Here is a 26,905-nt window from a genome sequence, read left to right as displayed (position 1 = left end):
TGGTCGGTAGGTTTGGTAGTGTTGACTTAGTGGTGGAGGGTGTTGGACGGTCCTGGGTGATGGAGGGAACTGAATGTCAAATGTCATTTTCCCCATGTTCGTGGGATCTGGATATTAAATTGATACGTTTTGTAAATTCCAGTTTTCTTTTCCTCTGAGCGAGTTACCCCTAGTCATTCAGCCCCTTCTTCCCACTTTCCTCATTTCCCCCTTCCCCCCATTTTCTTCCTTCCACGCTTTCCATCTTCCACCCCATGTCTTCCCTTCTTTCCCTTCCCTACCCACCTCCGTCATGCCTCCCCACTCTGCCCCTCCCCTGCCCTTCTCACTGGGAGAGACCACTATTCCTCCCAAACTTCCAAAACTCTGGTCTCGGGTCCGGTCTGAAATTTTATTTTCGATTCTTTTGTTATTTTATTTAGCCGACTCATGAAAGGGATTATGTTGTTATTGTTGGTGCTTGTTAAGTGTGATTGTCCGGACTTGCTGCTGCTGTTGCTGCTGCTGTTTCTGCTGCTGCTGTTGCTGCTGCTGTTGATCCTGTTGTTGCTGTTGCTGCTGCTGTTGCTGCTGCTGTTGCTGTTGCTGCTGCTGTTGCTGCGGATGTTGATCCTGTTGTTGCTGTTGCTGCTGCTGTTGCTGCTGCTGTTGATCCTGTTGTTGCTGTTGCTGCTGCTGTTGCTGCTGCTGTTGCTGTTGCTGCTGCTGTTGCTGCGGATGTTGATCCTGTTGTTGCTGTTGCTGCTGCTGTTGCTGCTGCTGTTGCTGTTGCTGCTGCTGTTGCTGCTGCTGTTGCTGTTGCTGCTGCTGTTGCTGCGGATGTTGATCCTGTTGTTGCTGTTGCTGCTGCTGTTGCTGCTGCTGTTGATCCTGTTGTTGCTGTTCCTGCTGCTGTTGCTGCTGCTGTTGCTGTTGCTGCTGCTGTTGCTGCGGATGTTGATCCTGTTGTTGCTGTTGCTGCTGCTGTTGCTGCTGCTGTTGCTGTTGCTTCTATTGCTGCTGCTGTTGTTGCTGCTGCTGGAAGCTGTTGGGCCTCGCTGAACTCTTAGAGCCTCGTCGAGTCTCTCGTGGCTACAATAGTCGCATCAACACGCGACCAACATACAGCGTATAAAGCTCCCAAGCTTTAGCTTTTCTATACTAATACTAAGCTGCCAAAAATGAGCTTCGACTTGTCTCAATCACTCACGAGAAATCTCTCTCTTAGAACGACTGGTTGCTGAACGTCATGTGACGTCACTGTCGTCATTTAATAGCATTCTCCCGCCTCAGAGGTCGATGGTTAGCAATTAAATGTCGCTCTTATTCTACACGGAGTGTATAGGACTGTCTCAAGGTCATTAATAATGACAGAATGATCCGGATTTAACGTTACAAAGAATACACTGAAGCGCATTGACTTCAGCAACCAGTAACCACCCGACGTTGCGTTGGTTCCGGGAATCAACGTCCCCGCGGCCCGGTTTTGTGACCAGGCTTCTGGGCTGGTGGTCTGGTTAGCCTGGCTGATTGATACAGCTGCTCACAGCCTGACGTATGAATCACAGATCACCAGAAAGGTTTCAACGAAGAAGGAAATCGTTGGTGTATAGCCCTAGGCACGAGAATATGATAACCGTGTGAGGTCAATACGTAGGGCGTGCCAGACGTTCCCCATTTTCCGTGACCCGAGTGACCATTTTCTGTGACCTAAGTGCCCATTTTCTGTGACCTAAATGACCATTTTGAGTGACCTAAATGACCATTTTAAGTGACCGTTTACAGTGACGTATATCGCGGGCATAGGTAAAAAGAGTACGTAATTTGTTCCTCGGAATAGCTAGCCATCTCTCTCACCGGCGGTTGTGGGTCGCGACTGAGATGGCGAAACTCAGAAAGAGGATGTCAGCCGTGTCTGAGAAATTGGGAAGACTAAAGACTATAGCAAGGCGTCCGCGAGATCACTGAAGGCAACACTCGAAAATACCCGGGAACCCATTCAAACTTGACTGTTTTCGACCTGCAAATATAAGGTCTAGCTAATGCTGGATCGCGATCACCAACGCCCTGCGACGGGTTCGATCAGACTCCCTGGCCACGAGACCATTGCCACAGTCAACAACAATAGCAAAACATCGTTATCACATGAAAAGTAACCGTCTGAGAGGATATCAAACAGCATAAGGCTCCTCAGTAAAAATACCTGTTTCCGAGGGTAGGCGGCACATAAAGGTTTTATTAGGAAAAATAACGGAGAAGCCAATGCCATCGGCAGATTTCGACCCGTTAGTAAATGCGGTAGTTACCCCCATGAAATGGAAATATTCAAAGAAAATGCAATTCGGGGGAGAGACTATAATCCTTCACGTACACGTGAGCGTTTACAAAATTTTACAGTCGAGATCCTCCATGGGGGACACTATGGGGACAATACGAGAGGAGACACATTGATGCCGTGCACAGAGACTCTCCAGCCCATGCACTCCGTTCAGTAAAAGGCTGCAAAGACGAGCTTGCAGGGCTTTCAACACGGGAAGCTGTTCAATGCAATACAATTGTGAATGGAATCTTTAGAGGGTCCGCGCAATGTGTACCATTTATAGGAATTCTTACCCCCAAGTTTAGCCACTTCAAACTAATACACAAATCCATTAATGACGTGTTATTACATCGGCGCATAGTAGGTGAGACGAGTGCAGCATAATACTGCTGACTTGTAGCAATGATTCATCCAGTATGTTGCATAATGAGCCTCACTACTATGTACTACCAGACTGTAGTATAGTGTTAACATCTAATTAACACACTTGTCTTGCTGTTGTTTATCTCATCTCCAGTAGAACTGGTGTGACCTTCCTCAGGCGAATTCCGGATTTACCTCCCGCTGAGTAATCACGTAGTTCCTTGCCGCTGTTAGCGTAAACATGATCCTTAGTGATACACACCTGGCCAGGTCCGCCACCACAAATTGGGCCCACCGATGGGGTGGGGGGGTTAAACCCAGCAGGCATGCAAAACATGTTCCAGTAACGTTTAATTCACGTTATGAACGTTTATTGTGTGTTGATGTAACTGTCTTGTCGCTACAGAGGACGACAGCTAACACGTCCAACCACTTTGGGTGGACAGTGGAAAGACGGTCTCGCTTCATGCAGGTCGGCGTTCAATCCCCGACCGTCCAAGTGGTTGGGCACCATTCCTTATGTCCCATCCCAAATCCTTATCCTGATGTTGTTGTTGTTGTTATAGATTCAGCTACTCAGAACAAGTTCCAAGTAGCACTGGCTATGGGGAGCCCGTAGCTTACCTGGCACAGGAGCGGGGCAAGTAACACGGGCTATGGTGAGCCCGTAGTGGACTTACTGGCACAGGAGCGGTGCTGTGCTTATCCTGATCCCTTCCCCGTGCTATGTAGTCGCAATGGCTTGGTGCTTTCCCCTCTGACAATTCTCTCCCTCGGCGCCAACACACTCCGCGAGTCACAACCCCCACGTCACCCAATACAGGCCACAACCCGGAGAAGAAATTCTAGCAAAAGTCGCCATCTTTAATTGACAAGAATTTCTCCAATCTTTTCAAAATATATTCCATATATCCTAGCATGTATATATAAACGGGCTGACTGTTTCCCCTGACAAAAGGAATTATTATTAAAATAAAATTACGGACATCTCGTAAGACATAAAATGTATTATTTATATACAATATAAAATATTTAGATGCAGGTTATAGTACTGTCTGGTTAAGCTGTAAGAATCGGATAAAGTGAAACAACGAATCACTAAGATTGTACTCTACAATGCAACTCCTATGACAACACGCAGATGTGCACACGCGCGCGCGCTGCATGCGCGTTGCGTGTTGTTTCCTAACAGATTTTACCTGAAAGAGTTTGCAAGATCGTCAAATGCAGCGGCCTGCAAGCCTTCTTTCTGGCTTGTTATATCTTCTTTAAGTACTCAGGATAGACATAATTCCTGTTATATTCTTGTCTAGTATCACCTGCTTACCTTTCTTATACTCAAGAAGTGTTTATCCTAGTCTGTTGATCAAACTTCTGTTCACCCCTAAACATTGCCCTATATATATTTCATCAATATTCCTAAGTATTTTGTATGTCTGAATCATGTTCTCCCTGTTGAATATAGCCATCTTCAGACTGTTCTTGTTTAGGTTCCTGAAGACCGTTCATGTATTCACCTGCTTAGGATATGCTATTTTGTGATTTAGTGTGTGTGTGTGTGTGTGTGTGTGTGTGTGTGTGTGTGTGTGTGTGTGTGTGTGTGTGTGTGTGTGTGTGTGTGTGTCTCGTGAGATGGTATGCCAACGACAGGTCCTTTTTCTGTCACTGGTCATGATCTTCTTACTCGTTTTCCCTTTATCAATACCGTGCACATATATGGGTTGAATTCCATTAACCATTTGTAAAACCCATGCTTGCCACGTATCTAAGTCTTGCTGTAAACTTCTGCGGTCTTCCCGGCTCCTCCCGATTATCCTCATGAGCTTGTACAGTGTCATAAAATATTGGAACTCATCGGCAATGTTATATTTTATATATATATATATATATATATATATATATATATATATATATATATATATATATATATATATATATATATATATATATGTATATATATATTATATATATTATTAGTATATTTTGGTAGCAGTCTTTCCTGTAGACATATATTATTAAATATGACCGAAAAAGTAAGATTAATAATTCTAACACGAATTTTCTCAATCTTTCGTACATTTTTTTTCACTGTTGGAGGTAATTCAAAAATCAATTCTCCAAAATTCATTTTTATTTCTAGTCTGACGCGACACTTGAGCGCGTTTCGTAAAACTTATTACATTTTCAAAGACTTTAGTTAACACATACACAACTGAATAGAACTTACACATCTCCGATTTTGTTTATATCTACATTTGAGTGAGGTGGATGGGGTGAGGTGGTATTTAATAAGGTATTAATTTCATCAACACAAGCCAGAACATGAAACAATGGGTATTGAATAGAAGTGATTGTAGAAAGCCTATTGGTCCATATTTCTTGATGCTTCTATATTGGAGCGGAGTCTTGAGGTGGGTAGAATATAGTTGTGCATTAATTGGCTGTTGATTGCTGGTGTTGACTTCTTGATGTGTAATGCCTCGCAAACGTCAAGCCGCCTGCTATCGCTGTATCTATCGATGATTTCTGTGTTGTTTACTAGGATTTCTCTGGCGATGGTTTGGTTGTGGGAAGAGATTATATGTTCCTTAATGGAGCCCTGTTGCTTATGCATCGTTAAACGCCTAGAAAGAGATGTTGTTGTCTTGCCTATATACTGGGTTTTTTGGAGCTTACAGTCCCCAAGAGGGCATTTGAAGGCATAGACGACGTTAGTCTCTTTTAAAGCGTTCTGTTTTGTGTCTGGAGAGTTTCTCATGAGTAGGCTGGCCGTTTTTCTGGTTTTATAGTAAATCGTCAGTTGTATCCTCTGATTTTTGTCTGTAGGGATAACGTTTCTATTAACAATATCTTTCAGGACCCTTTCCTCCGTTTTATGAGCTGTGGAAAAGAAGTTCCTGTAAAATAGTCTAAAAGGGGGTATAGGTGTTGTGTTGGTTGTCTCTTCAGAGGTTGCATGGCGTTTCACTTTCCTTCTTATGATGTCTTCGACAAAACCATTGGAGAAGCCGTTGTTGACTAGGACCTGCCTTACCCTACAGAGTTCTTCGTCGACTTGCTTCCATTCTGAGCTATGGCTGAGAGCACGGTCGACATATGCGTTAACAACACTCCTCTTGTACCTGTCTGGGCAGTCGCTGTTGGCATTTAGGCACATTCCTATGTTCGTTTCCTTACTGTAGACTGCAGTGTGGAAACCTCCGCTCTTTTCCATGACTGTTACATCTAGAAAGGGCAGCTTCCCATCCTTTTCCATCTCGTAAGTGAAACGCAGCACGGAACTCTGCTCAAATGCCTCCTTCAACTCCTGCAGATGTCTGACATCAGGTACCTGTGTAAAAATGTCGTCAACATACCTGCAGTATATGGCCGGTTTCATGTTCATGTCGACTAAGACTTTTTGTTCGATGGTACCCATGTAGAAGTTTGCAAACAGGACACCTAGGGGAGAACCCATGGCGACCCCATCTACTTGCTTATACATGTGCCCATCCGGGCTCAAGAAGGGTGCCTCTTTAGTACAAGCTTGGAGTAGTTTCCTTAGGATATTTTCTGGTATGTCAAGAGGAGTACAGGCTGGATCACGATACACTCTGTCGGCTATCATCCCGATTGCCTCGTCCACTGGTACGTTAGTGAACAGCGATTCTACGTCCAACGAGGCTCTTATTCCTGTGGCCCGTGTGCCCCGCAGTAAGTCAACAAATTCCTTTGGCGACTTCAGGCTGAAGGCGCATGGGACATAAGGAGTCAGCAGGCCGTTGAGTCCCTTCGCTAGTCTGTACGTGGGTGTGGGTATCTGGCTAATGATTGGCCGAAGTGGGTTTCCAGGCTTGTGTGTCTTGACATTTCCATACGCATATCCAGGTTTATATTCCCCAATGATCTTTGGCAGGTGGAGTCCGGATTTCTTGGCGTTCACAGTTTCGATCAGTTTGTTGACCTTTGCTTTCAATTCGTTGACCTTTGCTTTCAAAATCGGAGATGTGTAAGTTCTATTCAGTTGTGTATGTGTTAACTAAAGTCTTTGAAAATGTAATACGTTTTACGAAACGCGCTCAAGTGTCGCGTCAGACTAGAAATAAAAATGAATTTTGGAGAATTGATTTTTGAATTACCTCCAACAGTGAAAAGAAATGTACGAAAGATTGAGAAAATTCGTGTTAGAATTATTAATCTTACTTTTTCGGTCATATTTAATAATATATATATATATTATTTATATATATATATATATATATATATATATATATATATATATATTAGTATATTTTGGTAGCAGTCTTTCCTGTAGACATATTTTATTAAATATGACCGAAAAAGTAAGATTAATAATTCTAACACGAATTTTCTCAATCTTTCGTACATTATGCTTCACTGTTGGAGGTAAATCAAAAATCACTTCTCCAAAATTCATTTTTATTTCTAGTCTGACGCGACACGGGCGCGTTTCGTAAAACTTATTACATTTTCAAAGACTTCACAAATACACAACTGATTAGAACTTGCGTTTCCCTGATTTTATATCTACATTTGAGTGAGGTGGGAAGGGTGATGTGGCATTACATTTGAGTAAGGTGGGAAGGATGATGTGGCATTAGAGGATATTAATAGGGTATTAAAAGTATCAACACAAGACAGAACACGAAACAATGGATATTGAATAGAAGTGTTTGTAGAAAGCCTATTGGTCCATATTTCTTGATGCTTCTATATTGGAGCGGAGTCTTGAGGTGGGTAGAATATAGTTGTGCAATAATTGGCTGTTGATTGCTGGTGTTGACTTCTTGATGTGTAGTGCCTCGCAAACGTCTAGCCGCCTGCTATCGCTGTATCTATCGATGATTTCTGTGTTGTTTACTAGGATTTCTCTGGCGATGGTTTGGTTATGGGAAGAGATTATATGTTCCTTAATGGAGCCCTGTTGTTTATGCATCGTTAAACGCCTAGAAAGAGATGTTGTTGTCTTGCCTATATACTGGGTTTTTTGGAGCTTACAGTCCCCAAGTGGGCATTTGAAGGCATAGACGACGTTAGTCTCTTTTAAAGCGTTCTGTTTCGTGTCTGGAGAGTTTCTCATGAGTAGGCTGGCCGTTTTTCTGGTTTTATAGTAAATCGTCAGTTGTATCCTCTGATTTTTGTCTGTAGGGATAACGTTTCTATTAACAATATCTTTCAGGACCCTTTCCTCTGTTTTATGAGCTGTGGAAAAGAAGTTCCTGTAAAATAGTCTAATAGGGGGTATAGGTGTTGTGTTAGTTGTCTCTTCGGAGGTTGCATGGCTTTTCACTTTCCTTCTTATGATGTCTTCGATGAAACCATTGGAGAAGCCGTTATTGACTAGAACCTGCCTTACCCTACAGAGTTCTTCGTCGACTTGCTTCCATTCTGAGCTGTGGCTGAGAGCACGGTCGACGTATGCGTTAACAACACTCCTTTTGTACCTGTCAGGGCAGTCGCTGTTGGCATTTAGGCACATTCCTATGTTTGTTTCCTTTGTGTAGACTGCAGTGTGGAAACCTCCGCCCTTTTCCATGACTGTTACATCTAGAAAAGGCAGCTTCCCATCCTTTTCCGTCTCGTAAGTGAAACGCAGCACGGAACTCTGCTCAAATGCCTCCTTCAGCTCCTGCAGATGTCTGACATCAGGTACCTGTGTAAAAATGTCGTCAACATACCTGCAGTATATGGCCGGTTTCAAGTTCATGTCGACTAAGACTTTTTGCTCGATGGTACCCATGTAGAAGTTTGCAAACAGGACACCTAGGGGAGAACCCATAGCGACCCCATCTACTTGCTTATACATGTGCCCATCCGGGCTCAAGAAGGGTGCCTCTTTAGTACAAGCTTGGAGTAGTTTCCTCAGAATACTTTCTGGCATGTCAAGAGGAGTACAGGCTGGATCACGATACACTCTGTCGGCTATCATTCCGATTGTCTCGTCCACAGGTACGTTGGTAAACAGCGATTCTACGTCCAACGAGGCTCTTATCCCTGTGGCCCGTGCGCCCCGCAGTAAGTCCACAAATTCCTTTGGAGACTTCAGGCTGAAGGCGTAAGGAACATAAGGAGTCAGCAGGCCGTTGAGTCGCTTCGCCAATCTGTACGTGGGTGTGGGTATCTGGCTAATGATTGGCCGAAGTGGGTTTCCAGGCTTGTGCGTCTTGACATTTCCATACGCATATCCAGGTTTATATTCCCCAATGATCTTTGGCAGGTGGAGTCCGGATTTCTTGGCGTTCACAGTTTCGATCAGTTTGTTGACCTTTGCTTTTAATTCGGCTGTAGTGTCCTTCGTTACCCTTTGGAACTTAGTTTGGTCAGAGAGTATGATGTTCATTTTCGCCAGATATTCGTCTTTTTTAAGAATGACATATATTGGCGACTTGTCACCTCTCCTGACAACTATCTCCTTGTTCTCACGAAGGCTTTTAGCTGCCGCTCTAAGCTCGGGGGACAGTATGGTGCTTCTGTAGTTGCCTCGATTCTTTCCTCCTTCTGCAATAAGTTCTGCTTGTAAGGTATCTTTGGTAGTGACCTTCTTTTGTGTCTCGAGGTCGAATATGTCGTCCAACAGAATTTCCAACTCCACTTTCCGGGCCATTTCACTCGGTCTGGACATAACATGACAGTTTATGCCCAGATTTAGGAGAGTGACTTGGTCCTCAGTGAGGTTAATTCCTGCAAGGTTCAGGAAGCCATCTCTTGGTCGTGGAATTATATGGAGGACCTATGGCAATTCCACGACCAAGAGATGGCTTCCTGAACCTTGCAGGAATTAACCTCACTGAGGACCAAGTCACTCTCCTAAATCTGGGCATAAACTGTCATGTTATGTCCAGACCGAGTGAAATGGCCCGGAAAGTGGAGTTGGAAATTCTGTTGGACGACATATTCGACCTCGAGACACAAAAGAAGGTCACTACCAAAGATACCTTACAAGCAGAACTTATTGCAGAAGGAGGAAAGAATCGAGGCAACTACAGAAGCACCATACTGTCCCCCGAGCTTAGAGCGGCAGCTAAAAGCCTTCGTGAGAACAAGGAGATAGTTGTCAGGAGAGGTGACAAGTCGCCAATATATGTCATTCTTAAAAAAGACGAATATCTGGCGAAAATGAACATCATACTCTCTGACCAAACTAAGTTCCAAAGGGTAACGAAGGACACTACAGCCGAATTAAAAGCAAAGGTCAACAAACTGATCGAAACTGTGAACGCCAAGAAATCCGGACTCCACCTGCCAAAGATCATTGGGGAATATAAACCTGGATATGCGTATGGAAATGTCAAGACGCACAAGCCTGGAAACCCACTTCGGCCAATCATTAGCCAGATACCCACACCCACGTACAGATTGGCGAAGCGACTCAACGGCCTGCTGACTCCTTATGTTCCTTGCGCCTTCAGCCTGAAGTCTCCAAAGGAATTTGTGGACTTACTGCGGGGCGCACGGGCCACAGGGATAAGAGCCTCGTTGGACGTAGAATCGCTGTTTACCAACGTACCTGTGGACGAGACAATCGGAATGATAGCCGACAGAGTGTATCGTGATCCAGCCTGTACTCCTCTTGACATGCCAGAAAGTATTCTGAGGAAACTACTCCAAGCTTGTACTAAAGAGGCACCCTTCTTGAGCCCGGATGGGCACATGTATAAGCAAGTAGATGGGGTCGCTATGGGTTCTCCCCTAGGTGTCCTGTTTGCAAACTTCTACATGGGTACCATCGAGCAAAAAGTCTTAGTCGACATGAACTTGAAACCGGCCATATACTGCAGGTATGTTGACGACATTTTTACACAGGTACCTGATGTCAGACATCTGCAGGAGCTGAAGGAGGCATTTGAGCAGAGTTCCGTGCTGCGTTTCACTTACGAGACGGAAAAGGATGGGAAGCTGCCTTTTCTAGATGTAACAGTCATGGAAAAGGGCGGAGGTTTCCACACTGCAGTCTACACAAAGGAAACAAACATAGGAATGTGCCTAAATGCCAACAGCGACTGCCCTGACAGGTACAAAAGGAGTGTTGTTAACGCATACGTCGACCGTGCTCTCAGCCACAGCTCAGAATGGAAGCAAGTCGACGAAGAACTCTGTAGGGTAAGGCAGGTTCTAGTCAATAACGGCTTCTCCAATGGTTTCATCGAAGACATCATAAGAAGGAAAGTGAAAAGCCATGCAACCTCCGAAGAGACAACTAACACAACACCTATACCCCCTATTAGACTATTTTACAGGAACTTCTTTTCCACAGCTCATAAAACAGAGGAAAGGGTCCTGAAAGATATTGTTAATAGAAACGTTATCCCTACAGACAAAAATCAGAGGATACAACTGACGATTTACTATAAAACCAGAAAAACGGCCAGCCTACTCATGAGAAACTCTCCAGACACGAAACAGAACGCTTTAAAAGAGACTAACGTCGTCTATGCCTTCAAATGCCCACTTGGGGACTGTAAGCTCCAAAAAACCCAGTATATAGGCAAGACAACAACATCTCTTTCTAGGCGTTTAACGATGCATAAACAACAGGGCTCCATTAAGGAACATATAATCTCTTCCCATAACCAAACCATCGCCAGAGAAATCCTAGTAAACAACACAGAAATCATCGATAGATACAGCGATAGCAGGCGGCTAGACGTTTGCGAGGCACTACACATCAAGAAGTCAACACCAGCAATCAACAGCCAATTATTGCACAACTATATTCTACCCACCTCAAGACTCCGCTCCAATATAGAAGCATCAAGAAATATGGACCAATAGGCTTTCTACAAACACTTCTATTCAATATCCATTGTTTCGTGTTCTGTCTTGTGTTGATACTTTTAATACCCTATTAATATCCTCTAATGCCACATCATCCTTCCCACCTTACTCAAATGTAATGCCACATCACCCTTCCCACCTCACTCAAATGTAGATATAAAATCAGGGAAACGCAAGTTCTAATCAGTTGTGTATTTGTGAAGTCTTTGAAAATGTAATAAGTTTTACGAAACGCGCCCGTGTCGCGTCAGACTAGAAATAAAAATGAATTTTGGAGAAGTGATTTTTGATTTACCTCCAACAGTGAAGCATAATGTACGAAAGATTGAGAAAATTCGTGTTAGAATTATTAATCTTACTTTTTCGGTCATATTTAATAAAATATATATATATATATATATATATATATATATATATATATATATATATATATATATATATATATATATATATATATATATGGCGCTTGGCGCTTTCCCCATATATATATATATATATATATATATATATATATATATATATATATATATATATATATATATATATATATATATATATATATATATATATATATATATATATATATATATATATGTCGTACCTAGTAGCCAGAACGCACTTCTCAGCCTACTATGCAAGGCCCGATATATATATATATATATATATATATATATATATATATATATATATATATATATATATATATATATGTATATATATATATATGTCGTACCTAGTAGCCAGAACGCACTTCTCAGCCTACTATGCAAGGCCCGATTTGCCTAATAAGCCAAGTTTTCATGAATTAATGTTTTTTCGACTAACTAACCTACCTAACCTAACCTAACTTTTTCTGCTACCTAACCTAACCTAACCTATAAAGATAGGTTAGGTTAGGTTAGGTAGGAATGGTTAGGTTCGGTCATATATCTACGTTAATTTTAACTCCAATAAAAAAAATTGACCTCAAACATAATGAAATGGGTAGCTTTATCATTTCATAAGAAAAAAATTAGAGAAAATATATTAATTCAGGAAAACTTGGCTTATTAGGCAAATCGGGCCTTGCATAGTAGGCTGAGAAGTGCGTTCTGGCTATTAGGTACGACATATATATATATATATATATATATATATATATATATATATATATATATATATATATATATATATATATATATAAAACGCCATGTTTGTTGTTAGATAATTTCACATGGGAGTATATAGCAGCGTGGCGGTCATCACAACATGGTGTTTCAGCCTGAGAGAGAGAGAGAGAGAGAGAGAGAGAGAGAGAGAGAGAGAGAGAGAGAGAGAGAGAGAGAGAGAGAGAGAGAGAGAGAGAGAGAGAGAGTCTAGCGCTCAATTCTTCACCATCTGACTGTGTTTTCACCTAGTTGTGCTTGCGGGGGGTTGAGCTCTGGCTCTTTGGTCCCGCCTCTCAATTGTCAATCAACTGGTTTACAGATTCCTGAGCCTACTGGGCTCTGTGTGTATTCATTAGTGTTCGATTGTGTGCCCCGTGTGTGTGTGTCTGGAGTTGAACAAATATAGAGCGTAAGAGAAGTGAAAGAGTAAGAGAGAGACAAAGAGAGAGAGAGAAAGAGACATTAGAAACTTGCGAGTGAAAGAACCGAGACATTTTCACCAATGCTTGTCTACCCCCACCCCCTGGGGTAAGGGGGGGGAGGGGAGGGAGGGGATCAGCGAATAAATTCATCGTTATCTGAAATAGCATCGAGCTAAACGCTTAAACTTTACCGATGAGCCATAAGAGGACAGAGCTTATACCCGGTTTTATTGTTGTCGTTTCATATAAGCAGGTGTTCTGCCGCCCAAACTTTTTAGTACCGTCCAAAAAAAAAAAAGAGAAGAGAAAGACATTCAATATTTCTCTTCTGCCACCACTTGCGTCTGTTATCAACAGTTCTACTGTTATTGTTGGGATGGTGCTGCTGTTGTTGGTGCTGTTTTTAATCATGCCTGTATTCACCTAATTGTGCTTGCGGGGGTTGAGCTTTGGCTCCTTGGTCCCGCCTCTCAACTGTCAATCAACTGGTGTGTTATAGTTGTTTTTGTTACTGTTATTGCTCCTGTCAGTATACGGTTATTTTTTTACATTTTCTTCCTCATGAATCGCTTCCAGTGGACAGGTCGAGGACGCCTCTTTGTGGCTGTCTTGAGACTTAAGTCACCCTGCACGTAAGGTCTTAAGACAGAGCCGTGTGAGGTAGTGTTGTGTGTGGATGACCCTCCCCCTGCCCCCCCCTCCCCTGCCCCTCCCCCTGTGCCCCCCCCCCCACCCTCCTCTTTGTCAGCTGCTGAGAAAACTCCCATTTTTTATGTCGGGAGATTTTCGGCCTTTTCGTAATACTGCGACAACGAAGTATAACAATTTCACCAAGGTAACCAGCTCTAGTTAGTGTTTCTAGTGCCATCTTATCTTGAGGTTATCTTGAGATGATTTCGGGGTTTAGCGTTCCCGCAGCCCGGTCCTCGACCAGTCCTCCTTTTTTGTTACACACCCCCCAGGAAGTAGCCCGTTGCAGCTGTCTAACTCCCAGGTACCCTATTTACTGCTAGGGAACAGGGGGCATCAGGGGTGAAAGAAACATTTTGCCCATTTGTCTCCGCCGCCACCAGTGACTCCAGTGCCCTCTCTACCTCTTCTTTCCGTTCCCACTTGGGCTGGACGGTAGAGCGACGGTCTCTCTTCATGCAGGTTCAATCCCCGACCATCCAAGTGTTTGGGCACCATTCCTTTCCTCCGTCCCATCCTGAATCCTTATCCCTTCCCAGTGCTATGTAAGTGCTCCCAGTGCTATCTTCGTCGACCAGGAGGCCTGGTCGACGACCGGGCCGCGGGGACGCTAATCCCCAGAAGCACCTCTAGGTCCAGGTAAGGTATATAGTCGTAATGGCTTGGCGCTTTCCCCTGATAATTCCCTTTCCCTTCCCTTCCCCCTCCCCCCTTTACTCCTACACTGACTGCTCAACAGGACTGTGATGGTGTTCACTTGGTATTCATTAACTCGAGGACATTATTGTCTGGTTTCTCACCAGAATGTTTTCAGTGTCATTGCTTTTTTGGGGAGATGTTAACATCCGAATGTGGCAGACATTAGCGAGATGGGCTCTGTAGCTCAGTGGTCTACGTCCTCGACTCGCAATCGCGGAACCGAGGTTTAATCATCGGGGTGGATAGAACTGGTTGGGCAGGTTTTCATTCACCTGTTGTCTCTGTCCACCTAATAGTATATAGGTAACCAAAGAGTGAGGATGTTGTTGTTGTAGGCTTATCTTGGGAGGAAAGTTAGCAGTTGGCCTATAATGGGAGCTCGATAGGCCTAAGCGCAGGCTTCTTGTCCCCGACAACGGAACTTATTACATTTAAGATATATATATATATATATATATATATATATATATATATATATATATATATATATATATATATATATATATATATATATATATATATATATATATATATATATACTCATAAGGATTATTGGAGATATATAAAAGGCATAATCGTATTGTTTGCACATTCCCGAAGGCGTAAGCTCGGAATTCCAATATGGCGCCCAAAATGGCGCCATTAAATTCATTGTTTTTCCTCTCTCCAGCAGGTCCGCGGCAGCGCGCCCTCATGCGGACTCGTTGAAGATTTAATTAGGTAAATTGCCTTGTAATATGAAAAGCAAATCTCGCCGCATTTTCCCTAATTGCAGACATTCCAAACAGCATTAAATTAGTGGGACATAATCTGTCGACTTTTGACACGCGCACACACACACACACACACACACACACACACACACACACACACACACACACACACACACACACACAGGCCCCTCTGTGGGGCCTCGTAGCCTGGTGGATAGCGCGCAGGACTCGTAATTCTGTGGCGCGGGTTCGATTCCCGCACGAGGCAGAAACAAATGGGCAAAGTTTCTTTCACCCTAAGTGCCCCTGTTACCTAGCAGTAAATAGGTACCTGGGAGTTAGTCAGCTGTCACGGGCTGCTTCCTGGGGTGTGTGTGTGTGTGTGTGTGATGTGGGAAAAAAAAAAAAAAAGTAGTTAGTAAACAGCTGATTGACAGTTGAGAGGCGGGCCGAAAGAGCAAAGCTCAACCCCCGCAAAAACACAACTAGTAAACACACACACACACACACACAGGTCGCCGGTGGCTGTGTGAACAGCATGCTGTACACGTAATCCTGTGGCCCGGGTTCGATTCCCGGCGCCGGCGAGACACAAAATGGGCAGAGTTTCATTCACCCTCATGCCCCTGTTACCTAGCAGTAAATAGGTACCTGGGAGCCAGAGCTCAACCCCCGAAAGCACAACTAGGTGAATATACAAACACACTGCCTCTCCCCCAGAGATGAGGGGAAGACGGCTGCCTCTCCCCCAGAGATGAGGGGAAGACGGCTGCCTCTCCCCCAGAGATGAGGGGAAGACGGCTGCCTCTCCCCCAGAGATGAGGGGAAGACGGCTGCCTCTCCCCCAGAGATGAGGGGAAGACGGCTGCCTCTCCCCCAGAGATGAGGGGAAGACGGCTGCCTCTCCCCCAGACATGAGGGGGAAGACGGCTGCCTCTCCCCCAGAGATGAGGGGAAGACGGCTGCCTCTCCCCCAGACATGAGGGGGAAGACGGCTGCCTCTCCCCCAGAGATGAGGGGAAGACGGCTGCCTCTCCCCCAGAGATGAGGGGAAGACGGCTGCCTCTCCCCCAGAGATGAGGGGAAGACGGCTGCCTCTCCCCCAGACATGAGGGGGAAGACGGCTGCCTCTCCCCCAGAGATGAGGGGAAGACGGCTGCCTCTCCCCCAGACATGAGGGGGAAGACGGCTGCCTCTCCCCCAGAGATGAGGGGAAGACGGCTGCCTCTCCCCCAGAGATGAGGGGAAGACGGCTGCCTCTCCCCCAGAGATGAGGGGAAGACGGCTGCCTCTCCCCCAGAGATGAGGGGAAGACGGCTGCCTCTCCCCCAGAGATGAGGGGAAGACGGCTGCCTCTCCCCCAGAGATGAGGGGAAGACGGCTGCCTCTCCCCCAGAGATGAGGGGAAGACGGCTGCCTCTCCCCCAGAGATGAGGGGAAGACGGCTGCCTCTCCCCCAGAGATGAGGGGAAGACGGCTGCCTCTCCCCCAGAGATGAGGGGAAGACGGCTGCCTCTCCCCCAGAGATGAGGGGAAGACGGCTGCCTCTCCCCCAGAGATGAGGGGAAGACGGCTGCCTCTCCCCCAGAGATGAGGGGAAGACGGCTGCCTCTCCCCCAGAGATGAGGGGAAGACGGCTGCCTCTCCCCCAGAGATGAGGGGAAGACGGCTGCCTCTCCCCCAGAGATGAGGGGAAGACGGCTGCCTCTCCCCCAGAGATGAGGGGAAGACGGCTGCCTCTCCCCCAGAGATGAGGGGAAGACGGCTGCCTCTCCCCCAGAGATGAGGGGAAGACGGCTGCCTCTCCCCCAGAGATGAGCGGAAGACGGCTGCCTCTCCCCCAGAGATGAGGGGAAAACGGCTGCCTCTCCCCCAGACATGAGGGGAAGACGGCTGCCTCTCCCCCAGAGATGAGGGAAAAACGGCTGCCTCTCCCCCAGAGATGAGGGGAAAACGGCTGCCTCTCCCCCAGAGATGAGGGGAAGACTACTGCCTCTCCCCCAGACATGAGGGGGAAGACGGCTGCCTCTCCCCCAGACATGAGGGGAAGACTACTGCCTCTCCCCCAGAGATGAGGGGAAGACGGCTGCCTCTCCCCCAGAGATGAGGGGAAGACGGCTGCCTCTACACTCGTGAGCTGATTGTAATTTACAGCAGGGAACTCCTCATTAAATTCCCTTTAACCGGTTCTTGTGTCTGTGGGAGAGGCAGGGATGGGGGGTCTGTGGTGAGGGATGGGGGGGGTCGTGGGATGGGGATGGTCGTGGGATGGGGGGGTCGTGGGATGGGGGGGTCGTGGGATGGGGGGGTCGTGGGAGGGGGGGTCGTGGGATGGGGATGGTCGTGGGATGGGGGGGTCGTGGGATGGGGGGGTCGTGGGATGGGGGGGTCGTGGGAGGGGGGGTCGTGGGATGGGGATGGTCGTGGGATGGGGGGGTCGTGGGATTTGGGGGGTCGTGGGAGGGGGGGTCGTGGGATGGGGGGTCGAGGAATGGGGGGGGGTGTCGTGGGATTGGGGGTGTCGTGGGATGGGGGTGTCGTGGGATGGTGGGGCTGTAGATTGGCATGATAATTGGTGTGGATTGAGGGGCGGTGAGTTGGAATTGGGAGAGATAATTGGCATACAATTTCAGATGCGAGTTAGGTGTGTGAGGGAGGGAGGCTGGGGGGGGGGAGTGTTATAATTGGCAAGGGATGAAATGGGATGAATAGATGGCGATGATAAAATGTTGCCATAAGGATTGATGGTGTAGGTTTCTAAATAACAGCAGTGGTTGCCATGGAGGAAGCAACAGTGGTTGCCATGGTAAATCATGGAACAATGACAAACCCGGGGACTAACTCCACCGAAATGAAGATAGAATCAACTGTCACGTGTCACTTGTGTGTCACTACATCATAATGTGTCTTGGCATGTGGATGGTATTAGAGAGGTCTGAGAGAGGGGGGGGAGAAGGGGAGAGAAAGGATAGAAACGGAGATGGGGGAAAGTGGAGAGAGGAGGAAGAGTAGGAGAAAGGGGAAAATGATTGTGGCTGGTCCAGGGAGAGTAGTGAGATGTGGAGGTATTTAGAATGGGAGGGAAAGAGAGAGTGAGAGAGAGAGAAAAGAGAAGAGAAGGGGAAACAGACGAAGAGAGGGGGGAGAGATTGAACAAAGGGTGCTAACTAGAATGTCTTAATGAAAACGCAAGTTTTTAAGTTATGAGTAAGAGGTAAGGAAATGTCAGCAGACTCAAGAGATCCTTGTGAGATGTCGGGTCATGTCAGGTCATGACAGGTCAGATCCTGCTAGGTCAAGTCATGACAGGTCAGATCCTGCCAGGTTAGGTCAAGATAGGTTATATCAGATCAGGCCACGTCACGTCAGCCCAGGTACAAGTTAGATCAGGTTATTTCACGTCAGGTCAGATCACGATACGTCAGGTCATGGCATGTTAGGTCAGGTCAAGTCATGCCAGACTAGAGCTGGCTTATACAACACTTAATATCAATTACCACAGAGTATAACTAGTCTCTATTCATTCATTTTCGTATCGTCTCTCTGTCTTAGCTCTTCACACCAAACTTAACACACACAGTCACACACTACAATCACTCCACAAACAATACTTATACGCTGTCCTATACAACACCCGTCAAAAAAAAAAAAATACCTTATCAGAATTAAATTTTCCTTTAGATAACATAACACTTTATTACTACAATACTCGATAACAAAAAACTTTTAACAGAACAATATTTTCTTTTAATAACGCAAGACCTTAATTGAGTTGATCTTCCTCCGTCAAGGCTATAACAACCCCCCCCCCCCCACACCCCACTGCTTCTTCACAAGGCAATTAAGCTAACAACCAATTACCACAGCACGACAAATATTCTCCCCCCCCCCAAGACCAAAAAAAATCTATCCAAACACTCCAATTACCTATTTTTCCTTCTATTTATTTATATTTTCGGGGGGAGGTTTTCTTCCCCTGGGCTAAGACTCGCCAGGTCTGACAGATTTAATTTAGAGCAAAACAAGGCAGGAATTTCTTGAAGCAGGAAACCGCACCATTCCGCGATAGGACGGGGAAGTTAGGAAGGAATTTGGCCAAGGCTTTGTGGACGCTTTTAATGGGAATGTAGAAGCCAGAGTGGTATTGGCGAGGGTAAGAAAGCTGGGTAAGAGTTTAGGAGAGGGAGATAGGTAGGTAGGTTAGGGAAGGAGAGAGGTTAAGTACGTAGGTAGTTTAGGGAGGTAGGTAGGTAGGCTAGGGAGGAGGTAGGCAATTTAGGTAACCTGCAAATTGGAAGTAGTTAGGTAGAATATATAGAAGTGGAAGTTTCAAAGTGTGAATGGATATTAGGGGGACATTAAGGAGGCAGAAGGGACGTATAATAGAGGCATTTAATGAGAGGAGGAATAGGAAGAGAAGGAGGAAGAAGAGGAATTAGAGAAGGAGAATTACAAGAAGAATGGAGGCATAGAATGAGGAAGGTGCGGGATAGACGAGATAAAGAAAGGTTAACGAGAGAAGGAGGCAGACGAAGGAGCCTAAAATGTAGAGATATATTTCTGGTTAAGGTATATTAGCAGGTACCTTCCAAGCCTAGTGTCTTGCGTCACTGGGGCTCGGTGTGTTGCGTCCCCTGGGCTCGGTGTGTTGCGTCCCTTGGGCTCGGAGTGTGTGTGTTGCGTCCCCATGGACTATGTGTTTTTCTTCCATTACACTTTGTGTAATGGGATTTCATCACCTTCAAAGCCGCTGGCACTGCTAACTAAACAGAAAACTAATATTAGCATTTTCAATTACTTTATTACTGTCACTGAACACTTGATCAGAATTAATTGTTATTTCCACGTTTCTACTCTGACAAAAAAAAATATAACATTTCCAGAAAACTGGATACTTGCACAGATATAATGAATATTTCCAGAAAATATGGCGTTGGAATTATGGATAAATTAGAGATTTAATTCAGTAAATCTGAACAGCAAAAATGGAATTGTCAATTACTTGAGCAGTGGAGCATGCCAGGAACCCTGTCTAATTCAAGGGCCCCCCTAAAGTCCTGGGAGATTTTTAGTCGCAGGAAAGATGGTGGCCACTGAGGGGGTGTAGTTGCTAGGTAATGCAGTGGCCTTCTACAAGCAATGCCAATAATTGTAATGGAATTTACTTTTAAAACGCTTCTTTGATGTCAAGTCTTGGCAGGAATTTGTGGGGTGTGGCACCAGGAAGTAGGGGGAGGTACGCCAAGTGGTTGAAGTTAGAGTGTGGCTGGAGACTGGAAAGATGTGATTGAGAAAGGGAGAGAGAGATAGAAAGACAGAAAGATGGACAAAGGCTGAGTAAGAGGAAAGAGAGACGTAATAACTTGCAAAATGAATTAGACGATACACACCAAAGGCAGACTACAAACAAATGCAAAGTTATGAAGCAATGAACAACTGGAATGAACTTGTGTACAGACGGGGTGATCCATGCACAGAGGAGGCGAACCTATCGAAAGACGGAGTGAACCCATGTACAGATGTCAAGAGGCTCACCCACTGAAGATAACTTTGTGTATGTGTGATGTGATGCAGGATGTGATATGTGGCTAAGATTAGTGTTCATTCATCTCAGACAAACGTGGCCTGGTTCAAAGTTTTTGATTATCATGATGTCAGCTTTGTCTTAGAAATAATAATAAATCTTCTTGGGAATTGCCCCAAAACTTAATAACTGGACACGTAAGCTTTTACAAACAACGCCGGAGTTGCCATTAATGTGATCTGGAGTTAAATATTTTCAATTGTAAGATTAATACATCAGAGATGATATCTATGATTCTGTATGTTACCTTTCAAGAACAAATATACGTACCAATCATACTAAACACCTACATTGTTTTTTCCCATTATTCCTAATGATACGAAACTTCCTGTTGTTTCATATGTAGATGACACCAAAACTGTTGTAACAACGGAAGCCTCAGTGGTGCTGGGAAACTTGAAACTCAAATGAATCAAAGATGCATACAAATCATTTCAGCATTGTTAGGTGAAAGTGAAATAACCTAAAATTGAAAGCAGTGATCATTTGTTGATAGATGTTAATCTTCTTGTTTGAGGAGCTGTTCACTTGAGACAGTTAAGCAAGTCCCAGCTGTGTCTAGGTAGAAGTGACAGGATGAACAACCCAGCGGGTTTTCTTCCTATTGGGGAAAGTTGTACATGCTGCTATGGCGGTGTGTCCACTCACAGGATGAGTGGCGCTGCCCAATAAACTCGCCCCTCAGAGCAAAATTTAATTTAAATTTAAATGTAATTAACTATTTCCCATTTTGAAGTAAAAAGGTAGGCAGCACGAACCAAAGCTCAATAGTCGCGAGAATAACTGAGTATAAAACAACAACAACAACAACACTTAAAAACGAAGGAAGTTCGTTTTTGAAGGAAAACGGTTCGTGAAGGAACTATTAGGGAAACGCCTGATAGTTCCCCCTTAAAAACGAAATACAACCAACTCTCTCAAACACGACGCGGACAAGACCCAGACGCGTACAGTACGTGTCTGGGCTCCGAGTCCCCCTCAACACCAGCCCGGCGCCCAGCCCAGCCACCTGACACACAATAATAGCCCAGGCTCGAACCCCTCCCCAGCCCCCTCCAGTCGAGCCTCCAGAAGTTTACTGATGAGCTGTGTGTCTCAATAGAAAGTTTCCACGTCTTTACAAGGGACTTTGAGGAAGCTCTCTCTCTCTCTCTCTCTCTCTCTCTCTCTCTCTCTCTCTCTCTCTCTCTCTCTCTCTCTCTCTCTCTCTCTCTCTCTCTCTCTCTCTCTCTCTCTCTAACACTCTCTCTCTCTCTCTCTCTCTCTCTCTCTCTCTCTCTCTCTCTCTCTCTCTCTCTCTCTCTCTCTCTCTCTCTCTCTCTCTCTCTAGGTGGGTTCTTCTCTGGCTAGAGTGTGTTTTCTGGCTACTGTGTCTACTCTGACAGTAGTCCTTACTCTATGATATACAAAATACAGTAGGTATGCAAATGTCTACAACTTTGAGGTATAATTTGAGTATATTAACCCCTTCAAACGGTCTGAACCTGAACTCCAGCCACAACTGTGATGATTTAATATAAAACACTGACAAATAAAACTTTTAATTTAAATCTAAACTGCATGGGGATATAATGATAATAACAGGCTTTGCGGTTTTGGTGACTTTGTTGTGTTTAATGCGCTGTAATTGTATGAAAGCTTCCCAATTAATAAATGTCCAACCACTCATCAACAGTGTCTCGTTACATCCTGGTGATGTCCCCTAATATTAAATTGTTGAACTTGTTATTCATATCTACCCCGTTATCATCAGTCAGTTATCCTGCACTTGATGTCAAGTCCAGTTATCTGGACTTGACATCAAGTGCAATCATTAATTCATCAAGTGACTTGACATTAAGACTTGATCTCCCTTACCCCCCCCCCCCCACCCCACCTTCTAACTCTGCTTTGTCTGTGTAACTCAAGGGAAAAGGAATGGAATGAACAGGACAAAGTGTTAAGCCAGGATGACTATTCAGTACATGGAAGGGGTATGAGGGCATGAAAGGCGCTGGGGTATGAGGGCATGAGACAAGTCACGGTGTCCAGCCTCTAGGACCACCGGGGATCGAACACCGTCGCTATACCAACAGGTCCGTGTGGCTGGGTTGCTATGCAGTATTTGGCTAAGCTTCGCCAGCCAGGCTAATGTTCGCTATTCACACCATTCGTGGGTTTCGGGTGTCAAACACGAAATAAAAAGAGTCAGAAAAGTGGCAGTATCCACACGTGGCTGGATTTGTGTCAACTCGAGACTAATGGCTTTTGGGCGATACGATACCTACCCTGTCACGCTACTCATATTGACGGTAATAAAGCGATAGCTACCCCTGCTATCTTATTCATACTGACGATTACAATACGATAACCACTCGCCAGCTTACTCACACTGACGATAACAGAGAAAAGCCTGAAGCAATCCCTCCCCCGCCCAACTAAAAAATGATTGGGCTCAGAAGGCAACGATAGCGATGTTAAAATTACCTTCAATGACGTTCCATCTTCTTTTGATCACTTTTTTTACGACATAGAGACGTCCTTATTACGCGAGATATCGCTGCTGGCACGAAGATTACACGAACGTCAAAACTTCCGTCACGATCGGTTTATTAGTGTGATGGAAGATGTAATTCGTCCGATAGCCTCGTGGTCATATTGGGACACGATAGCCTCGTGACACATATTGGGCCATATTTGAATTGAACAAGTTGATTGATTGACAAGTTTTTTGTTATAATTTTGATCGTCTTTTAAAAGGAACGACTCTGGTAAGGAAGGAGTGTTATATCTGATCAAGATGGCTTCAATGCAAAAAGTTAGAGTGTCCCTTACACCGTTCGATGGCCAAAATCAGTGTTGTTTGTCGTTGCAGACGGGCCGGTGTGGATCAGAGTACCGTCAGGGACACTCAACGTTCTGGAGGGGAAGGAGGAGACCCTTACCGCTGCAGCCATGGCCAACCCTGGACCCATCACGTAAGTCCTGCATCATCATCATCATGGTCTTATAGCGTACATCCTGAGGGCTCTTTGGGGTCTCTTCTGGGAGGTAAGTGTTTTCATCAGGCTTTGTTTTTCAGGTAGATTCATCTGATGGGACACTGTTTTGTTAGGTTGGGGGGGGGGGGTCCATGTTGAACAAACCACACACTAGAAAGGGACGACGACGTTTCGGTCCGTTCTGGACCATTCTCAAGTTGATTGTGGAATGGACAATCGACTTGAGAATGGTCCAGGACGGACCGAAACGTCGTCATTCCTTCACTTTCTAGTGTGTGGTTTGGTCAACATTTTTCAGCCACGTTATTGTGACTCCTCGCCTGCCTAGGGGGGTCTATGTTTCATTATGTACAGGTTCTGATCCTGTAGGCAGTTTCTGCCCTCCTCAGGTATGTCGTTGTCTCACCTGGTACCCCCTGGATTAATTGGGTATTAGTGACCCTTTTATCTTATTAAGTAGAGTCTGTTCTCGCTTGAATCCTGTGCTTCGTCAGATCTCGGTACTTTCCTGAAACATAATTTTGCATTTTGACGAGTAATTTGCTCACGAATGAAACAAAGGTAAACAAAAATCTTACTGATGAAACCAGGTGGGAGATGTTCCATGATGCAAGTCTGTAATGCCAGGCACAAGATGCCAGACGTCTTATACATGCATGCAATGGCAATATTTACAGCTGTTTTAAGGTTAAAGATGGCTCAGAGAAGTGAATAACAGTAGGTATAGATAAGTAACAATTTGGCATCTTTAACAAAGAGGCGTGAAGGATTGACTAGTGAGGCACGTGTGGAGGTATGACTAGTGAGGCACGTGTGGAGGTATGACTAGTGAGGCACGTGTGGAGGATTGACTAGTGAGGCACGTGTGGAGGATTGACTAGTGAGGCACATGTGGAGGATTGATTAGTCAGTGGAGGATTGACAAGTGAGGCACGTGTGGAGGATTGACTAGTGAGGCACGTGTGGAGGATTGATTAGTCAGTGGAGGATTGACAAGTGAGGCACGTGTGGAGGATTGACTAGTGAGGCACGTGTGGAGGATTGATTAGTCAGTGGAGGATTGACAAGTGAGGCACGTGTGGAGGATTGACTAGTGAGGCACGTGTGGAGGATTGATTAGTCAGTGGAGGATTGACAAGTGAGGCACGTGTGGAGGATTGACAAGTGAGGCACGTGTGGAGGATTGACTAGTGAGGCACGCGTGGGAGGATTGACTAGTCAGTGAGGCGTGGAGGACTGACTAGTGAGGCACGCTTGGAGGACTGAGTAGTGAGGAACGCTTGTTTGCAGGTACAGCTGGTGGCGCGGTAACGATGAGGTGGGCGGGGTGGAGAGCAGGGGCGGAGAGCTTCGGATGGGCGTCCTGAGTCGCCGACACGCCCACAACTACACCGTCACCGCCCGGAGCCCCAAGGGAGCCCTCACCTCCGCTTTCTTCCTCAACGTACAATGTGAGTAGCCATCTTCACGATACCTAAAATACTTACAACCCAATGTGTACAACATCTTGCACCACTTGGAATAGTCGCTAGAGCGACGACCTTGAATCCTGCAGGGTCGCCGTTCGATCTTCAATAGTGGGAGTGGTTGGGCACCGTTCCTTCACATCATTTTCCAGCATCTATTCTGTCCTCAGAAAATCATTGAATGTCATGTGTCATTCCCTGTGCGATGCTGTAGACGTAAATTAACTGATGGAGTGAGCAAGACTGATCACTCTCTCTCTCTCTCTCTCTCTCTCTCTCTCTCTCTCTCTCTCTCTCTCTCTCCATCTCTCTGTCATTTTGCGGTTCGACTGATCTTAAAGAGAAGTGGCATACAGTTTGTTGTTCTTGCAGTGTCCCTTAAAGATTCTTAGTCAGAGCTCCTCATTAAAAGTATTTTTTGTGTTTCTTTTCCACTCCTGCAGACGGGCCTGAAGGTGTGGTGACGGAGGAGAGAGTCACCATTGAGCAAGGAGGTTCTGCCAGCATCCTCTGCTCGGCTGGTGGCAACCCCACGCCCAACGTTACCTGGACCAGAGACGCTGACAACACCAGGCAAGCTGTCCCCTCCGTCACAGACAGCACCACAGACAACCCCACAGACTGTCTTGTCGCTCTTACCCCACTTAAAACACACACACACACACACACACACACACACACACACACACACACACACACACACACACACACACACACACACCTCTACACTTGCAAGCGAGAGGTTCTGGCAGCGTGACACCTGGGTATTCCGGGTGTTGACACACCAAACCAGTGACAGGTCCTGGCAACCTTGTCACAGCAGGTTCACAAACTTTGTGTTGACGTGTGTAAGACGAGCGCTGTACTACCGGTGTGTGTGTGTGTGTGTGGAGTTCTTGGGCACCACAAATTAGTGTTACATATTTAGTAAATTATGTTTCTTGCTGCCAAATTATTTTGAGGTATAGACCAGAACAAGCTATTCAAATTATACAAGGATTATATAAACTATTTGTCTTTTGATGTGTGTGTCTCTGTTAATCTCTCTCACTCTCTCACAGTGCGCCACTGGTGATGTCCTCTGGCGTGGGGGAGGCGCGTCTGGTGGTGGAGCGAGCCTCCAGGACTGACAGCAGTGTTTACCTGTGCCACGCCTCCAGCAGCGTCGCCTCCGCGCCTCCAGCCTCCTCCACACTCATAGTCCAGCGTGAGTCACAGCTCAAGTCACACACACACTCATTACTAGTAGGCATCCATCAGTCTCAGGAGACTATATGGAGTTGCGCTCTGATTCATGGTTGTTTAAAAGTTAGTTTCACTACAACATTCTTACACTGCAGCATATTCACCGCTCCAGCTACACTATCCAGTGCGAAGATTCACTGCTACAATAGTTATCTACAGCGACTTAATGAAGCAAAAGTCTATCACTACAACACCATACTTCCACAACAGGCTTACCACTTCCACAACAGACTTACCACTTCCACAACAGGCTTACCACTTCCACAACAGACTTACCACTTCCACAACAGGCTTACTACTTCCACAACAGGCTTACCACTTCCACAACAGGCTTACCACTTCCACAACAGGCTTACCACTTCCACAACAGGCTTACCACTTCCACAACAGGCTTACCACTTCCACAACAGGCTTACCACTTCCACAACAGGCTTACCACTTCCACAACAGGCTTACCACTTCCACAACAGGCTTACCACTTCCACAACAGGCTTACCACTTCCACAACAGGCTTACCACT

The 26,905-nt window shown here is 45.5% G+C and overlaps 1 protein-coding gene across 1 annotated transcript in view; it reads left to right on the top strand.

Annotated features, from left to right (window-relative positions):
• The window catches only part of LOC123766121 (nephrin), a 77,998-nt gene that overhangs the window by 31,690 nt on the left and 19,403 nt on the right, over nucleotides 1-26,905 (top strand). The window contains exons 12-15 of the mRNA XM_069303588.1: nucleotides 23,548-23,650; nucleotides 24,965-25,125; nucleotides 25,584-25,713; nucleotides 26,202-26,347. Coding sequence (XP_069159689.1) covers nucleotides 23,548-23,650; nucleotides 24,965-25,125; nucleotides 25,584-25,713; nucleotides 26,202-26,347 — 540 coding nt within the window. The remainder of the gene's footprint in view (nucleotides 1-23,547; nucleotides 23,651-24,964; nucleotides 25,126-25,583; nucleotides 25,714-26,201; nucleotides 26,348-26,905) is intronic.

The sequence above is a fragment of the Procambarus clarkii genome, chromosome 5, assembly GCF_040958095.1.
Source record: "Procambarus clarkii isolate CNS0578487 chromosome 5, FALCON_Pclarkii_2.0, whole genome shotgun sequence".
NCBI classification, from domain to species: Eukaryota; Metazoa; Arthropoda; class Malacostraca; order Decapoda; family Cambaridae; genus Procambarus; species Procambarus clarkii.
Note: the sequence above shows the minus strand (reverse complement) of the source record. Positions and strands in the feature narration are given on the sequence as shown.